The sequence below is a fragment of the Leopardus geoffroyi genome, chromosome B4 (assembly GCF_018350155.1).
Source record: "Leopardus geoffroyi isolate Oge1 chromosome B4, O.geoffroyi_Oge1_pat1.0, whole genome shotgun sequence".
Lineage (NCBI taxonomy): Eukaryota > Metazoa > Chordata > Mammalia > Carnivora > Felidae > Leopardus > Leopardus geoffroyi.
Genome location: NC_059341.1, coordinates 142708823 through 142727400, shown reverse-complemented (window position 1 = coordinate 142727400; position 18578 = coordinate 142708823). Strand labels below are relative to the sequence as shown.

The 18578-nt window shown below is 48.2% G+C and overlaps 1 protein-coding gene and 1 pseudogene across 1 annotated transcript; one reads left to right on the top strand and one right to left on the bottom strand.

Annotated features, from left to right (window-relative positions):
- Positions 1-1107, top strand: LOC123590982 (annotated as a pseudogene).
- Positions 1108-11548: 10441 nt separating this feature from the next.
- Positions 11549-17478, bottom strand: ACR (acrosin). Its single transcript, XM_045464526.1, has 5 exons — positions 17368-17478; positions 16295-16501; positions 15809-16092; positions 12758-12903; positions 11549-12208 (listed from the first exon to the last, which is right to left on the bottom strand). Exons 1-5 carry the CDS (start codon positions 17442-17444, stop codon positions 11651-11653), a joined length of 1272 nt encoding a protein of 423 aa, XP_045320482.1. The 5' UTR covers positions 17445-17478; the 3' UTR covers positions 11549-11650.
- Positions 17479-18578: the final 1100 nt, after the last annotated feature.

The window sequence follows — 18578 nt, the reverse complement described above, 5'->3', positions numbered from 1 at the left end:
TGGGACAAGCAAGAAGTTTCGAGATCATCTTTGTCGCCAGATGACTTCTAGAACCTCAGGACTTGACTCTGCCATGGGGGCAGGGTTTTGCTGTATGAATGGCCTTACAGTGAAACGCCAACACAAACAGAGAATGCACAAATGCCTTCAGGGCTGTTGCTAAGACTTCACAGGGACACCGGTGTCAAGTAACCAGCAGCTACAGACTTGCTCAGCTCGCTGAGCCGGCTGCCCTTGTCCCTGCCTCTTGCTTCCCTCAGTACAACCCCCGCACCTTTTCCGTCAGATGCAGCCCAGGAGTGCCTCTCACAACTGCAGGCAAGACAACAGATACAAGGGTTATCAGGAAACTGGTGTTCACAGCTCCTCATGATAAAGAAATCCCGAAATGTATGGAAACTGTGTGGAGCCCTGCAACGATCCCTGGAATGAAAATGTAGTGGGTACTAACCCACTGAAGAGAGGTCCTCTGTGGGACACTTGCAAGAGGTACATGAAGGGTCTGAAAAAGACCTGTTTGCACAGGGAGTTGAATTCAAAGACAACCTTGAAATGCTATACATGCATCTTTTCGTGGGGGCAGAAGTGACCATGGAGGTGGCCTTCCACATGTTTGGCTTTAAGCCTACAATTCCTGAACCCACGACTTGTTCCAGACTCGTCTACGGCTAAATGCTGCAGACCCTGACGGCAGTGGCAGAACTCGAGGAGGACGGCCGCTGGAGAGTTTTCACGTCGGTGGCTGTGTTGGGGATGGGCATTTGATTGCGGGAGGAAAAGTACGTCAAGAAATGCCGATGTGAAGGGTGTGTATATGTTAGCCACCACAGTCTCTTCCAGAAATCTGAAGCCAGCTGCACCTAAAGAAGGGTTTCGTTGTGGAGAAACATTAGCAGGTTTTAAGTGGGTTGGGAGAAGAATAAAAGGAAGCAACTGCGTGGTGCACAGCCAGGGGGCTAACAGAGGGGAGGGCCTGAGGGTTCTTATCACAAGGAAACCGTGTTTCTCCTTTCTTTCCTTTTTTCTTTTCTTTTTGTTATATGTGTATGAGAAGATGGATGCTAGCTGCATCTGCTTGGCAATCATTTCACAATAGCTGCAGACCCAACCATCGTGCTGCATGCCTTAAAGGGTTAGAGTAACAATTATTTCTCAGCAAAACAGGGGTGGGTGGTGGGAAGGCCTCCAGGAAAACGGGAAAGAAGCCCTTTTAGTTCATTGGTTTTCCATGTGGAACTTCCCTTTGCATAAAGGTGGGGTGAGTGCAGCCATTGTTGCCGCTAAGGTGGGAGCATACCTGGAACCCAGGAACACAACGTTGAAACAGCAACTGATTAAGGGTTAGGAAAATATGGTTATCAAATTCAGAGACTCCTTTTTTTAAGTTTATGTATTTATTTTGAGAGACAGAGAGCGTGCGCGCACGCAAGCAGGGTAGGGGCAGAGAGAGAGAAAGAGAATCCCAAGCAGGCTCCGCACTGTCAGCGCAGAGTCCCCACAAGGGGCTCAATCTCATGAACCACGAGATCACGACCTGAGCTGAAAGCAAGAGGCAGACACTTAACTGACTGAGTCACCCAGGCACCCCTTTCAAAAAAAAAGTTTAAAAGACTTCTCAGTTCTTGTGTTATGCTCCAACTAACCTCAAAAGTGTATTTGAAAGGTTTCACAATTTTTATTCTCCAAAAGACTATCCACAATCCTGTGTGATACTTGTTATAGTGCAGGTACAGGACGTTAGCACTGGATACGACAGCAGCAGCCTCCTGAGAAATCAGAACAGCCAGGTGATTACCTTCACTTCTCAAAAGGGCTGCGTTGCTGCTGCTTGGATGAGCAGGACAGAACCAAACATAAAGTACTATCAGAGCTGTGGGTATTTCCTGACCAGGGTGACAGTGCCTTATTGGAAGAAGGATTAAAGAAACTTAGTAAAGCTCTGATTTAAAAATTTTTGAACCCAGGGGTGCCTGGGTGGCTCAGTCGGTTGAGGGTCTGACTTCAGCTCAGGTCATGCATGATCAGGTCATGATCAGCTCAGGTTCATGAGTTCGAGCCCCGCGTCGGGCTCTGTGCTGACAGCTCAGAGCCTGGAGCCTGTTTCGGATTCTATGTCTCCCTCTCTCTCTGACCCTACCCAGCTCATGCTTTGTCTCTAAAAAATAAACGTTAAAAAAAATTTTTTTTTAATGAAAATTTTTGAGCCTAGTTAAGAGTGAGACGATCGGGTCTTCCTTTCTGGTATGCCCCAGTGCGACAGTACTTTGCAGTGGTATGTGGGGCAGATCAACCAAGAAAGCTATGCATTGAATGCTTGTTAGCATTCTCTATTTAATCTGGACAAGTATCTTTTTTCCTTTTATTTCCTTTCTTTCTGGTCAGGTGACTAAACAAACGGCATAAATTTGAAATGAAATGGTCTTGAGGGAAAATATTCAAATTTTTCATAATCTTGAACAAAAGTCATTACATTGGAAGTATTATAGTTAACACTTTGTTCTTCCTTTACCAAAAACATAAGAATACAAAAGTGAGTTTTCTAATTAAAGTATGATTAAACTTAGTTCCATAGTCTTGTGATTGTGTATTGCACATTTTTGAAAGGCATATAAGTGTTAATGTAATTGTTGGTTAAGGAAATTAAATCATAAAGTGGGTAAAAAAAAAAAGTGGCATTGTTTCCCATTCACTGTGGTAAAGTGCCATTGTTACATCACAGATATTTACAAATTAGAGTATTTGAAATAGGTATTTAGCATTTGTAGTTTAAAACAGTGTTACAATATGTGCCAGCACCTCTGTTAAAGATGCTCTTGGTGCGGGGACACCTGGGTGGCTCACTCGGTTGAGCATCCGACCCTCGATTTCGGCACAGGTCATGATCTCATGATCATGATCTCATGGTCATGAGATTGAGCCCCAAGTCATCGGTCTCAGTGCTGACAACACGGAACCTGCTTGGGACTCTCTCTCTCTGTTTCTCTCTCTCTCTGTTTCTCTCTCTCTCTCTCTCTCTCTCTCTCTCTCGCTCTCTGCCCCTCTCCCACTCATGCGCACATACACGTGTATGCTCTCTCAAAATAAACAAAAAAAGATGCTCTTGGTGTAGTGTAAGTTTATTATATGTATTTACAATTATGACGTTCATTAAACAAAACAATAACGGCGACACTCCTCTTGTCAGATTTCTCAGTGAATTCTCAGGGTCTGGTGTGAACTGAAACAGTGTCCTGCATTGAATATGAATTAAGCATTTAATTTTATCCTTAGACAGCTAAAGAAAGTCAAACTGCATAGGGGCTTCCCCTCTACATCAGAGAGATTTGCTGATTTAAGAAAAGAATCTAAGAAGCTCTGAGTCTATTTAAAATTCTAACTTGTGAGTTATACCTTTGTAAGTATATTTATTCTTTTGTCAGATGAAGTAATGCTAATTTTACTAATACACAAAAACAGATTTTAGGTATTAATGAAACACTAAATTGAAGAGCCAGTTTATTCTAACATTTGCTGGCTTCTATAAGAATTTGTGATCACATGAGTTCTATTTATCACCTCTAGTGTGGAAAAACATTCCGGAAGGTCACTTTGGGTGCATTCTATGGTCTTCTGAACAAGACTTAACAGAGAAGTGCGGTCTAATCTTCCCAAAGTGCATCCTGTCCTGTATAGCTCACAGAGTACCTATGCACTTGGGGCGTAGTTAGGAGGTAACAATCACCAGTCTCGGGTAGAATCACACTAAACAAATTACCTAGAGGATATGGCACTGGTATTAGAGAATTTATTTCCTTAAAAGAAGAGCAATAATACAAAGTTTAAACTGATTAGAATGTTCATTAAATCTTGGTTTGATGCAGCCATAAGCTAACATTTGGCTGAACTCACAGGATCCAAGTATAATTTTCAAATTATTGTATTGCCACAATTATTAATTTGCTCCTTCCTTACTTTCTAATAGCTGCATCTTGCATAAATGCAGAGCACCACTTTTCGGAATGTTTGAGGTTTGTTTTCAAAGGCTTTGGAAGAAGAAATGTGTAGAATTTTTGTTTTGTTTTGTTTTGTTTGCTTTTAGGAATGTTGCTTACAATTTTGAAAGTGGCCTATATTCTACAAAGTAATCTGAACCAAGCTGTGTATGTGAAAAATATATACATTTACTGTGAGTAGACAGTGTTTCAGTGACTGGAGAGCAAAGTAGAAGCTGAAACGGTAGGACAGCCCATTCACCATCACTGACCCCACATCACCATGACCAGGCCGTCTTCACGATCCCATTCTGTACGGCAAGAACACTTTAACTGCTTTAATATAATGCAGCAGTTAAGTCATCTTAATCAAGGTGAAAATTATTGAAGCTTGGATTCTTATCTCACAAATTTAAAAACCCAGAATTAGGTTAAATTTTATAAACATTCCTGAAGTATATAGCCTGAAGAATCATTTTACCCTAACCACACTCCCGGATCTGTCTGGGCTGATATGTAGCATGAATCTGACACACTGGCACATACTTGCCTAACAAGGTCAATTGAGCAACAGCTCAAGCCACCCAGGAGAATTTAGGGCCAATTTAGGTCCCAGCCCTGGGCTCTCTCTGCACCGTTTATCTTCTTCTTTATGAAAATATCATGGAAATGAATGAATTCTCACTGAGCATGCAGATCAAAACTGGGATTTCCTAGAGCTTTGGGGAGAAGGAAAGACTTTGCGGAGCAAGACCAAAGCATACATTGGAACTAAACGAACAATAGAAAGGTCAATAAGGCAGCACAGGAAATGCTTCTTGTGAAGGACAAACCTATCATCGCCCTAAAAGTGGGGGATAAACTGTGGCTAAGTTGTTGACTTGTGTGTGTTTGTTTACTATTGGTTGTTTTTGTTTTTGTTTTGAATTTTTTGAAAGTAATCGCTATGCCCAACATGGGGCTTGAACTCGGGACCCCAAGATCAAGAGTGGCACACTCTACACTGAGCTTAGCCAGGTGCCCTGAGGACTTTGTTTTCAACACAAAGTGTTGCTCTCCCTCAGGGAGGCTCTGGGCGGTTGGAAACTGGAATATCTTTACATGGGAGGCAGACCGCCAGCTTCTTCATCAGGCCTCGCCTGGAACTGATGCAGCAAAGACGTTAGCAGGATCTTAACGGCGAGACTTAACGGCTGTCGCTATCGTGTGCCCTTCACATGTTTTCCATTGATGTTTATGATGCTTGAAAAACTTAAATTCTATTTGGACAAATTTAATTTTATGCCTTTTTCTCTCTGCTTCCTTCTTTCCCTAGGTGCCCTCCCACATTTTGCTACTGTCAAATATTCTTGCCCTACAACCTATAAGAATGGCTAAAATGAGAAGACCAAGCACACCAAGTTTTGGCGAGGCGTTAAAGGTACAGGCTCTCAGACACAGCTGATGGGGATGTAGAATATGGCAACCACCTTGAAAACACATTTTGGCAATTTTTTTTTCACATTTATTTATTTTTGGGACAGAGAGAGACAGAGCATGAACGGGGGAGGGGCAGAGAGAGAGGGAGACACAGAATCGGAAACAGGCTCCAGGCTCCGAGCCATCAGCCCAGAGCCCGACGCGGGGCTCGAACTCACGGACCGCGAGATCGTGACCTGGCCGAAGTCGGACGCTTAACCGACTGCGCCACCCAGGCGCCCCTTTGGCAATTTTTAAAAATGCTAACCAGGGGCGCCTGGGTGGCTCAGTCGGTTGAGCGTCCGACTTCGGCTCAGGTCATGATCTCACAGTTTGTGAGTTCGAGCCCAGCATCAGGCTCTGTGCTGACCGCTTGCTCAGAGCCTGGAGCCTGCTTCTGATTCTGTGTCTCTTTCTCTCTCTGCCCCTCCCCTGCTCACACTTTGTCCCACTCTGTTTCTCAAAAATAAATCAATGTAAAAAAATTTAAAAAAAAATCTTTAAAAAAAAAAAATGCTAACCACACACCTACCACATGATCCAGCACATAAGTACTTAGCAAAGAGATACGAAAGCATATGCCCACACAAAGACTTGTGTACAAATGCTCATAGCTCCTTTATTTGCAATGGCCAAAAACTGTGAACAGCTGAAAGTCCATCGCCTGGTGAACAGAACAACAAATTGTGGTTCAGGCACACAGTGGAGCACTCATCAGTGACCAGGAAACTGCTGGAACACACTGCCACAGAGACAAATCTCAAAATGATTGCACTGAATGAAAGAAGCTAGACAAAAAAAGGGCAGTCACTGTATGATTGCATTTATAATTTTTTAATGCAAATGAATACACAATGAGAGAAACAGATCAGAAGTTGTTTGGGCCAATGGGGCTGCAGGGATGACAGAACGCCAGAAGGGAGCCTTCAAAGTGATGGGCAGGTTCACTATTTTGACTGTGGTGCTGGTGCCCTGGGTGCATTCATATGTCAAAATTTACATTGACATACTACCCAGCCATTGCACAGTCTGAGTATTTACCCAAGAGACGTATATGGGCTCAACTATAGTGACCAGAAGCAGGTCACTGATGATTCTTGGTCCTAGAGTACTTTCTGCAGAAAACTGCATTAGGCTGATTTCTGTTTCTTGATCAGTTTTCTACACATTAAAGATGAACTACTGGGAAGCCTGAGTGGCTCAGTCAGTTGAGTGTCTGACTCTTGATTTTGGCTCAGATCATGATCTCATGATTTGGAGTTCGAGCCCCAGGTCAGGCTCTGTGCTGATGGTGCACAGCCTGCTTGGGATTCTCTCTCTCTCTCTCTCTCTCTCTCTCTCTCTTTCTCAAAATAAACTTTTAAAAAAGAATGAACTACCTCCATTTTTTCTGCTTCCAGTTAAAATTTACCAAAATTAGGGGTTCCTGGGTGGCTCAGTCGGTTGAGTGTCAGACTTCAGCTCACGTCATGATCTTACAGTTTGTGGGTTCGAGCCCCATGTGGGGCTCTGTGCTGACACCTTGTTCAGAGCCTGGAGCCTGCTTCGGATTCTGTGTCTCCTTCTCTCTGCCCCTCCCCCACTCTCACACCATCTCACTCTGTCTCTCAAAAATAAATCAATGTAAAAAAATTTTTAAAAATTTTTTAATTTACCAAAATTATATTCATTGGGATCATTTTTTTCCTTGAAAATATAAAATTTCAAGTATGTATCAAATTCACAATTAGAACTTGTACCTACACTCATTATTGTACGTCTACCCACCCCCCCGAACGCTCAGGAGTCACGGTTTTACCATGTGCACAGATTTAGCCACTGTCAAATCACTTTGTTACTGTTCTTAGCAATAAAATTCAGTATGAATTCTATTCTTTAAAAATACTTATCATTTGCCTAACCACCCTACAAGGAAGCAGGGAGCATATCCCTCAGATGCCCTGATGCCCTCTGGTGCTGGCTCATCATGCAGCCTGTGTGTTTCTCCCCTGTTCTTTCCATCTCTGTGCAGCAGTACCTGCTCCGGGATCTGGGAGCCGTTTTCAGGGTTACAATATCCACAGGGACACGAAGGCTATCAGAAGAGTCTCATTTCACTTATAAACAAATTCATTCATAATTTTTAAAATGTAAATTAGAACATCTGTTAGTTTTGCAAACATCAGTGAGTTTGATATAAACCAGTGTTGGCTTACATATGGGGAAATGGGCACATTGAGGGAAGGCTAAAGCGGAAGGCTAGATATTCCCTCCCAGGAAGGAAATGTGGAGCCCTACTGCAGAACATAATTTAGAGGAGGTGGGTCCCTATGTGCTAAGATGGAAATATGCCTAATTTGCTACATGAAAAAGGAAGTCAGAGTAGCATAAACAGCGAATAAATAAGGGGATTAGATTATATATAAATATATTCATGGGCATGGAAAGTTTCCAGAAGATACACAAGAAACCATCACGTGGATTCTGCAGGTTCTACCCAATCCATGGCCTCCCACGAGTGTTCCCCAAGCATAGGCTCTGTCTCTCCAGGGAGGAGACCCAAGTGTCAGCGACAGATGACAGGCCCAATGAGGAGAGAGGGATGAGGATTCGAGCGTGTAAAGAAGAGAGAGTGCATTGGCACAAAAACAGACACTCAAATCAATGGAACAGAGTAGAGAACCCAGAAATGGACCCACAAACATACGGTAAACTTTGTCAAAAATCTTTGACAAAGCAGGAAAGAATATCCAATGGAATAAAGACAGTCTTTTCAGCAAGTGGTGCTGGGAAAACTGGACAGCGACATGCAAAAGAATGAACCTGGACCACTTTCTTACACCAGACACAAAAATAAACTCAAAATGGATGAAAGACCTAAGTGTGAGACAGGAAGCCATCAAAATCGTCGAGGAGAAAGCAGGCAACAACCTCTTTGATCTTGGCCACAGCAACTTCTTACTCAACACGTCTCCAGAGGCAAGGGAAACAAAAGCAAAAATGAACTATTGGGACCTCATCAAAATAAAAAGCTTCTGGACATCAAAGGAAACAATCAGCAAAACTCAAAGACAACCAATGGAATGAGAGAAGATATTTGCAAAGACATATCAGATATAGGGTTAGTATCCAAAACCTATGAAGAACTTATCAAACTCAACACCCAAAAAACAAATAATCCAGTGAAGAAATGAGCAAAAGACATGAGTAGACATTTCTCCAAAGAAGACATCCAGATGGCCAACCGACACATGAAAAAATGCTCCACATCACTCATCATCAGGGAAATGCAAATCAAAACCACAATGAGATACCACCTCACTCCTGTCAGAATAGCGAACACTAACAACTCAGGCAACAGCAGATGTTGGTGAGGATGCGGAGAAAGAGGATCTCTTTTGCGCTGCTGGTGGGAATGTAAACGGGTACAGCCACTCTGGAAAACAGTATGGAGGTGCCTCAAAAAAGTAAGAACTACTCTACGACCCAGCAACTGCACTATGAGGTATTTATCCAAGGGATACAGGTATGCTGTTTCGAAGGGACACACGTATTCCAATGTTTATAGCAGCACTATCAACAACAGCCAAAGTATATAAAGAGCCCAATGTCCATCGATGGATGAATGGATATAGAAGATGTGGTATATATATATATATATATATATATATATATATACACACACACACATACAATGGAGTATTACTCGGCAATCAAAAAGAATGAAATCTTGCCATGTGCAACTACGTGGATGGAATTAAGGGTATTATGCTAAGTGAAATTAGAGAAAGACAAGTATCATATGGCTTCACTCATGTGAGGACTTTAAGACACAGAACAGATGAACATAAGGGAAGGGAAGCAAAAAGAATATAAAAACAGGGAGGGGGACAAAACATAAGAGACTCAAATAAGGAGAACAAACAGAGGGTTACTGGAGGGGGTGTGGGAGCAGGGATGGGCTAAATGGGTAAGGGGCATTAAGGAATCTGCTCCTGAAATCATTGTTAGACTAGATGCTAACTAACTTGGATGTAAATTTTTTTTAAATAATAAAAAAAAAAAATAAATGCTTAAAAAAAAAGAAGAGAGAGTGCCGGAAGAATGTGTTCTGGATCCTGGGAGGCTCTGAGGAGGAGGGATGATCTGAAGGTGGAAGGAAACCACTGGTACTGTAGCTCCTCCATACTTGTCCCAAACCCTCCACACCCACCCCCATTCCCTAGCCTGAGCACACCTTGCCCCACCACTCCCACCTGCAGATCCACGGGGCTCTGGCTCAGGATTCAGGACTGCCCAGGAAGGGTGAGGGCAGGTCCGGAGCTGCTGCCATGACTGTTTCTGTTCTGGATCACGTGGCCCATAGTTGGTTTCTGTCTCGCTGTGTGACTGACTCTGAGTTTTCTTCAGTGTTTAGAGGATATCTAGCATCTGATACCAGGGTACAAAGCTTATGTACCCAGTAGGGAGAGTAAGAAACTGGCTTTAGAAGAGACAGACCAAAGCCAACAAAAAGAATAATGGACAATCTTAGCAATGTCAGTTCTTAGCCAAGGCAGATAAAATGTGGGGTTTTAATTTAATCAAACATCGCTACACTACAGAGCTATGGGCCACCCAGACCAATTTGCAAGCTTTCCTTTGTAGCCTAGCATTTCAGGGATCATGAGTGTGCAGGTGGTATGCACCAGAGCGCCTCTGCAGATAAACGTGAGGTTACCCAGCATCTCCTCGCCAGTTGGCTCTAAATTACAGCATTTATAGCGTGTCAACTCTGCTCTGAATGCTTCCTATCTGTCCTAATTTCATTGTCACACAACCCTCTGGCCATATTCCCAAGGCCACACAGCTGAGGAGGGGTAAAGCAGGGTGTTTGTTTGAACCCAGTCAGACTGATGAATCCTGAAAATGAAGACGCGTGCTGCTTCATCCGTCTCTGTTGCCGCCCCAGCAGGAAGAGGACAGGGTCCTTGGTCTTCCTCACCCCAGGTTCCTCCCTCATGCTCCTGCACCTTCTGCCATCTGTCTTTGCAACCAGCACATGGGACCATCTCGCACATGAAACGTGCACAGTTTGGTGAACAGAGAAGAGAATGGATGCTTCTTGCAGCAACTGCCCAGCCAGGAGCCAAGAGGGTTTCTTTCTGGGGCCTGCCATTTTTTCTTTTTTTAAGCTTACTTTTATAAATTTTGAGAGAGAGAGAGAGAGAGAGAGAGAGCAAGCAGGGGAGGGGGAGAGAGAGACAGAGAGAGAGAATCCCAAGCAGGCTCCTCACTGTCAGCACAGAGACCGACACGGGGCTCAAACCCATGAACATGAGATCATGACCTGAGCCGAAGTCAAGATTGGACACTTAACCTACTGAGCCACCCAGGTGCCCTTGGAGCTTGCCATCTTTAATTCTCAAGTGGTTAATCCAGCATTTAGGTTTGGTTTATGCCCAGACCAGAGTAGGCAGTTGACCTGAGCCCATCAAGATCTTTCTCAGGATTTACAAATGGACATGAGCAATTCTGGTTGAGGGCAGACTCCTGCCTGGGGTCGGCCATGCGGACTGAGCACTGGTCGGCCACTCTACAAAACTTCAGATTGGGGTCATTCTTCCAATGGATTCAGATGCACACTCCTCCTTCTGAATCAGTTCAGCTCACAGGAGTACTGCCAGCACCCACCCTTACTAATTTAATACACAGAGACACTGAGTGTGAAATAAAGACCATAACCGGCCTATGGCCCCAGGTCACCTTGTTCCAACTTTAAAAATCAAGATTTAGGGGCACCTGGGTGGCTCACTTGGTTGAGCACCCAACTTCAGCTCAGGTCATGATCTCATGGTTCGTGAGTTCGAGCCCCACATCAGGCTCACTGCTGTCAACACAGAGCCACTTCGGATCCTCTGTCTTCCTCTCTCTCCGCCCCTCCCCTGCTTGTGCTCTCTCTCCCTCAAAAAAAAAAAAAAAAAAAAAAAAAAGGCTTTATAAAAATAACGATAAAAATCAAGATTTAAAAAACCACAACTGATGTTAACGTATAAGCAAGTCCACCTTGTTGGAGGGTGAAAGAGGGAGGGTAGATTTGATGTGGGAGGGTTTGGACTGAGTTGGAGAGGGCAGGTAGGAAGAACTCCAGAAAGCATCTCTTCATGGATATGTATTTATAGTTATAGTTATAGTTATTTATTTCATCTTTTTTTTTTCTCAAGAGTGAAGGGCTCACTGGGTCTGTCGGGAATGGGGTTGGATCAGGAAGCAGCCGTCAGTTCGGGGAGGTCTGTGGTCTCCATTTCATAATACCCCTTTGTGCTAGAAAAGGTCTTCCCCTTCAAGATCTCTATGAGTTGCTGTAGCCGCTTGGCAAAAGAAAGCACTTGGGGAGGTTTAGTGATAGGTGGGGGTGCGGGAGGGGGTGGGGATGGGGATGGAGGCGGGGGTGGGGGTGGAGGCAGGGACGGGGCTGGGGGTTTGGGTTGGGGTCGGGGTCGAGGTTGAGATGCAGGGGGATGCGCAGGAAGTGGTTCAACAGGGCGTTGGAAGTACCAAGGAGGGCGAGCAGAAGGGTGGGCAGAGGGGCGTCTGACTGGGGGTGCTGGAGTAGTGGGAGGGGGAGAGGTGGGCACTTGAGCCATGTGCAAGACATTAGAACCAATCTTGGAGGCAATCCAGTTCAGATAGGGCCAGGTGGCCGTGTAGACTCCAGGGCGCTTAGCTCGGGCACAGCCTACCCCCCAGCTTGTAACTCCCACGACCACATAGGTATTTGCCACGTTGTCTCTGCACATGAGAGGACCGCCGCTGTCCCCCTGCCCAGAAGGACACAGGAGTCACTCTCTGCCTGAGCCACTTTTCCCCTGCCCAGAAGGGCCATAGGCTCTGGAAGGACAGTCTCTGGGTCACATGACTTCCTGCTGCCATGAACACAGTGGTTGTGGCAAAGTTTGAGTTGGTACCAACATCTTCGGTTGGAATGTGAGAAGGGTATGGATTGTCATGGGTTTCCTTCCAGTGAGGAGGGAGTAAGCGACCCATGCGTCCATGCATGTGGCTTCATGCATACATGGGCCTGTGTACACGTGGATTGGGAGGTTTTGATTTCTGGCGAAGAGAGGCAAGCATTCTCTTCAGGGGTGGCGGTTGGGTGGTTTGACCCCTGTGCCATGGCAGAATAAGCTCTCGGTGTGGCGACTGGTCCTCTGTAGGGGCAGCAGGTTAGTGTCTCCCCCCACCCTCACTGCCGGAAGATGGGGCCAGGGAAGGGGTCACTGGAGCAGGGCCCTAGCGGTAGTGTAGCTCAAACAAGAGGGACTCAAACAAGAGGAGTCGGCTGGAAGTGGGCACCTGAGGGGCGTTACCTGGCAGGTGTCAATCTTGCCTTCAGGGTACCCCGCGCACACGTTGGTGGACCGGATGCGCCCGTTGTACCACTGGGTGGAGTTACATAGGTCGAGATCGATGAGGTTCACGCGTGCCTCCTGCAGTGTAGGTGACGTCCTGTAGGCTGCAGCCAGGCGCCTGGCTCAGTGGTCAGCGAGCACAGACGTGTGCTGGGAAAGCCCTGCCCCGTCCCCCCACAGAACCCCATCGCCCCCAAATGCTCTGATTAAACCCATGAAAGAAAACCATTAAACCCATGGGAGCGAATGCCCCTGGCCTCTCCTCACATAACCCTGAGGAGAAGGGCAGGCAGGGTGTGGGGTGGAGGTGGGCGTGTGCAGCCGGTAGATGCAGATGCGGCTCCAGGGCTGTGTGTGCCGAGGGCAGACTAACAGCCAGAGTGTGTCACCTCATTTACAGCCCACAGCAACCCCCTGCGTGGAGCGCTGTGACTCGCCTTTCCTCCACTTCGTCCTGGCAGGGAAGTGGTGAGGCCGGGATTCAGACCAAGGTTTTCCTCTACACTTAAGCCCAAGACACACGCCTCATCCCCCGTAGCACAGCTCTGGGTCACCCTCGCTGCTTTTCACCCGGGATGCCTCTGCTCAGCTGTGGACGGGAGGAGTCCCTCCCGCGTGCCTCCCTGCTGCTTTGAGGAGGTTCTATAAAGGGAAGAGCTGTGGGGTCGTGTCCGCACACAGACAGACCTGTCAGGGGTGCAGGTGGTTGGAATGACCTGAAGCCAAGTCAGAACTTCCTTTACAGCCCCAGATGCTCCATCATGACCTTCGGGCTAAGGAAGGTCCAGCCCAGGCGATGCCTCAATCAGCCAACCTCGCATCTGGCTTAGACAGAGCTCAAGAATAGGTGCAGCCATTCCCCCTTCACCAGTGGCCCCCGCAAACAGAAGGGCCCCCCCCTGCAGCATCACCCACAGCCCAGCCACCGCCTGGCAGGGGAGTCTGAAATTGCCTGCATACAGGTGGCGAGGTGGCAGTCAGACCTGGAACATGGCGATGCAGGCCAACGTGAAGCCAGAGCCACGTGCAGCAAGGGGGGCGGGGAGGAGCAAGGCACACAGTAGGCACCCGGAAAACAGCTGAATGTGCATCTGTGTGGCTTTGAACGTGTTTTGGGTCCCTTTAGCTCAGCTTTGCATACCATCCAAGCAGCAGTGAGAGTGTTGTATGTGCCCCGTCCCTGAGACAGCGGTGACACTGAAATTGCCACAAGAAGCCTGCTCATTTAAGGTGAGCTTTTTTTTTTTTTTTTTTTACTTAATTTTGAGAGAGAGAGAGAGACAGAGCACAAGTGGGGGAGAGGCAGAGAGAGAAGGAGGCACAGAATCCGAAGCAGGCTCCAGGCTCCGAGCTGTCAGCACAGAGCCCGATGTGGGGCTCGAACTCACAAACCGTGAGATCATGACCTGAGCCGAAGTCGGACGCTTAACCGACTGAGCCACCCAGGCGCCCCTAAGGTGACCTTTTAAATCTATGGCACAGCCTACAGAGTCTGGACAGCCACAAGTTTCATTGTCAAGAGCCAGGTGTCCTGAAACAGAAAGGGCGTTCTCAATCCCGACACCTTGGCTTTACAGGAAAAATGCTAAAAAGGTCTGCAAGCATTCAAAATTCAGTAGAAAAGGAAGACCACCCCCAAAGTGCTCTTTCAGCCCCAGAGCGTATGGGTTCAAGGAGGACATAGAAAAAGAAAGGTCTGAAGGAATGTCACAGAACTTTGGAGGCTGGAGATTTCTTTAAGACTTGGCCTTGGCGGTGGGGGAGTGTTCACCAAAAAATAATAGAAAACCCATTATGTTGAGGGGAATTCTAGAACAAAAGAGACTTTGCACGATGTCCAGGGTGTAGCTGGGAGCCTAGAATCCTTTTGAGCGAAAGGATAGCAAAGGTGAGGGTGGGGGTGGGGGTGCAGATGGGAACCCTGAGATCAGTCCCCCCAGGGACGGCAAGAACCCCGGAATGCTGTGCCCATGTCCAAGTGGGTGGGCAGAGCAGGGTAGGCCGGTGAGTGGGAAAAAAAGGATGCTCCAGAGGCCACGGCAGAGCCATGGACATCAACAGCCAGACAGAGGGTGACACCCCGGGCCAGGGAGAGAAGGCCACGGGCCAGCAGAGGCCAGTGAAAGCAAGGGTGCCTGGGAAGAGAAGCCCTTCCCTGAGGGACAGAATGGACAGCAAACCTGCCAGAGAGCGGAACCAGCCTTAAGAAAGAACAGTTCCAGGAAGCAGCCTGAAACTACCAAGGTTCTGTCACCAGGAAAGCCTGACTTTTGACTCCAAACGACTGCAGTGCCTTGAATCGGGAACCCTCGGTTTTCCATTATCAAGGGACACAAGAGATTTCAGTCTTGTTTCACATCCCCAATGTGACTGGGTAAAGATTTCCGTGAGACCACCTTTGGAAACCCAAAAGGCCTAACCTGCCGGTCAAACCCTTGCTGCCCACTGCTGACCTGCAAAAAACCTCTCCTACAGTGAAAACGAAGTAACTCCAAAGGGCAGGGTGGGTTCTGGTGTTGTGGCCACCAAGGGTGGGGAGGAGAGGTGCGCTGGTCAGGACCAGGAGGGCTGGGCTCAGGGGGCTCAGAGCTCAGAGACCACGCGACCGGCTCCTTCCATTCACAGATGGGGAAATGGAGGGCCAGAGAGGAGAGGGACTGGCCCACAGCCACAAAACCCTGTCCAGAGCTCTTCTCCAAGTTTCAGGGGCACCCACGTCCAGAATGCAGCAGCTAGGCTCCAGGCCCAGATACAGACACAGGCTAGACCCCGTGCTAAGAGCACCAAGGTTCTCCTGTGCCTGCGCTCAGCCTTCCCTTCGGCGACCACACTAGTCATAAGTTGTGAGGCTTTGAACAGTTTCTCCAGCTATAAAACGGAACCTACCGACAGGACTCTGGTGGGGTCTGGGTGTCACTCCACCAGGCAGCACATATTACCCCTTCCCCTCAGAGACCACCAGGAGAATGACCAGCAGTGTCCCCCCTTGCGAGCCCCCTCCATACTCACCATTCTCTCTTAAGAATCCCCAGCCAGCCACCCAGCAGGCCTGGGAGACTCTGGGTGGGCCTGCCCTAAACTGGGGCAGGCAGCCGGGTCCGATGAACTGCCCACATGGAACTGGAGGGGTGATCTTCAAGAGAGCAATGTCATTGTGCTCTAAACTGGGGACGTATTTCTCATGAATGATGATTTTCTCGACATATCTCTCCTGTTGAGGCGGCTTCACTGGTTTATCGCTCCCATACACAATTTCACTTGCTCCAAAAATCAGTCTCCAGTCATATACTTTTCTGTGGGCACAGAGGCAAGCCAGGTTATCCTCAGTAGGGACTGGCTCGACAGAAACCTCTGGTGACGGTGACCCTCAGAGCCCTCCCCTGTCAAAGGTCTGGTCGCCACTAGGCCCGGGAGACCGCACAGAGAGCTCTGGGGAAAGCCCCTGCCCCAGAACAGCCTTCCTGAAGACCTCCCTCCACGCGTTCCCACACGTACTTTTTGGACCCGAAGCAGTGAGCAGCCGTCAGCAACCAGTGGGAGTTCAGCAGGGTGCCTCCGCACGCGTGATACCTTCGGTTGTTGTGGGAAGTGAAGACCTGCAGGCTGACCATCCAGGGCCAGGCCCCGAGTGCCGCGTCCTGCCCTCCGACGATACGGACACTCCCCTGCGGGTTCTGCCTGAACCGTAACCCACAGGGGCCACTGAGGAGAGACCAGGGGCACGGTTCAAACCGAGAACAGGCCCAGCCTGTCCTACCTGCACAATGGGGGAGGTAAGGCTAGGGGTCTGCTGAAAGTGGGGTGGCCCAGAGTAGGTAGAGTCCAGGGGGGACGATGCTGAGGAGAAGCGCTGTCAGGGTGGTGGCGAGGCCAGGAGCTACAGCGTCTAGGAAATGGTTTGGGGGAAAGAAAGGGCCACGGGAAGCAGGACAGACAGTAAGGGCCCTAGAAATGTAGGAGAGCCCTAGGCAGACGGGGAGGCTAGAGGTGTCGAGGCTGCAAGGCAGGGGTGGGTGGTGGCAGAGGAGGCAGAGTAGCCAAGGCAGGTCCAGTGGCCCCAGGTATGGGGAGCCACGGGGGTCCAGGGACAGGAATTCTGGGAGCTGGGGAGAGGCCACAATAGTTTGGGGGTATCTTGGAGGCTGTAGGAGTCTAAGTTGGAGGGGGGATCCCAGAGGCATGGTGTGATGGTATCCTGGGGCCTTAGGAGTCATACACAGGTGGGGACACCTCAGTATCTGTGGGAATAAAAGGCCTCCTAAAAAGTAAGACTTGATGTTCCAGAGGCAGTGAGGCCAGTCTCCAGGTGAGGAAGAGGTCCCAGTGTCTGTGCTGTGGGAGCCACAGGAACCCAGGGGTCAGCCCTGGGGCCCATGGGCTGATGAAGCTGGGAACAAGGACGGTCTGAGTGGGGGGGGGGGGGTGTGGAGGTCACACCTGTGAGACCCAGGAACAACTAAGGCCCGCACTTGGCCTCCTCCCTCGCCCTGAACGGAGAGTCTGGGTGGGGCTTACTATTCAGAAGACACTCTCTCCACACACACCCCAAAGGTGTCCCCGACACTTACTCACACGTGGCGTTATATTTGGCAACCACAGACACAGCCAAGACCAGCAGGATGGCAGTTGGCAGCATCTCCACCATACTCCTGCCGCAGCCTGGCCTGGAACCCTAGCGACTTCACAAAGCCCTGTGGCCTCCTGACCAATCAGCAGTGCGACCTCCCACCCCCACCCCCCCAGGCATCAGGCCAGGCAGGAGCCCTTGCGCTTAACTGGTTCAGGCTCAGAGGAGTTCCCAACTTCCTGTTCAGGCTCCCCCTGACTCCTGGGTGCAGCGCCCTCCCTCTGTCCCAAGGCCAGGATCTTCATTCCGAGTTACCCTTCTGAGGTCCCATATCATCTGAGGTTCTAGCTTTGTGCAAGCTCAGGGTCTGCCCCTCATGCAGGCTGTAAGCACATTTCCTGTTCCAAACATGGATTGAAGGGCAGCTCCGTCCCTCTGTGTCAAGACGGCGCATGTCAGTGGTTACAAGAGGTCAGGTTAATCAGGCCAGATTAATCGATCCTTAATACTGTGTGGGGAAAACTGTCTGTCCTCTTCCAAGTACATGCTATCAGCACACTTTTCAGAGAGCCATTCTGAATTTCCTTAATTCAGTACTTCAAAGCCCACCTTTCTATTCATTCCTGAGTATCACAAGCTCTGGTGTTTCCTACCTGAGTGTCTCCAGGCCTCCCCTCTGGGACCTACGTGCAACAAGGTGTGTCTCCTATACTTAAGTGTAAAGAACTCTCATTACACTTAACTGAATATCAGGAAGTTTCGTTTCTTCTGATTGTCAGGAGACTGTGTCTCACCTACCAGAGGTTGACAAAGGCTCACCTCACATACCTGTGTGTTAACACGTTCCACCTCTTCTGTAAGAGGGTGAGAGATCACATCTCTACCTGCATGAAGGGCAGTCTCCCATCCTCCACCTGAGTGTAAGTTCTCCACTAGCCAATCTGAATGTCAGGAGGGTGCACCTCTCCCACCCGAGGGTCGGGACACCTCGTGTCCTGAGTATTAAGGGTTTTCAGATTTCCAGATGATCTTTATTCCTCTAAATATGAATGTCATACCTTCTCATCTCACATAACTTTCAGGAGGTCACATCCCCCTCAACTGAATGTCCAGCAGGTCTTGAACGTCCTACCAGAGTATCAGGAGCTATCATCTCTTCTTCCTGAATGTGAGGATGTCTCTCTTCTTCCATCTCAAGGCCAAAGGCCTCGT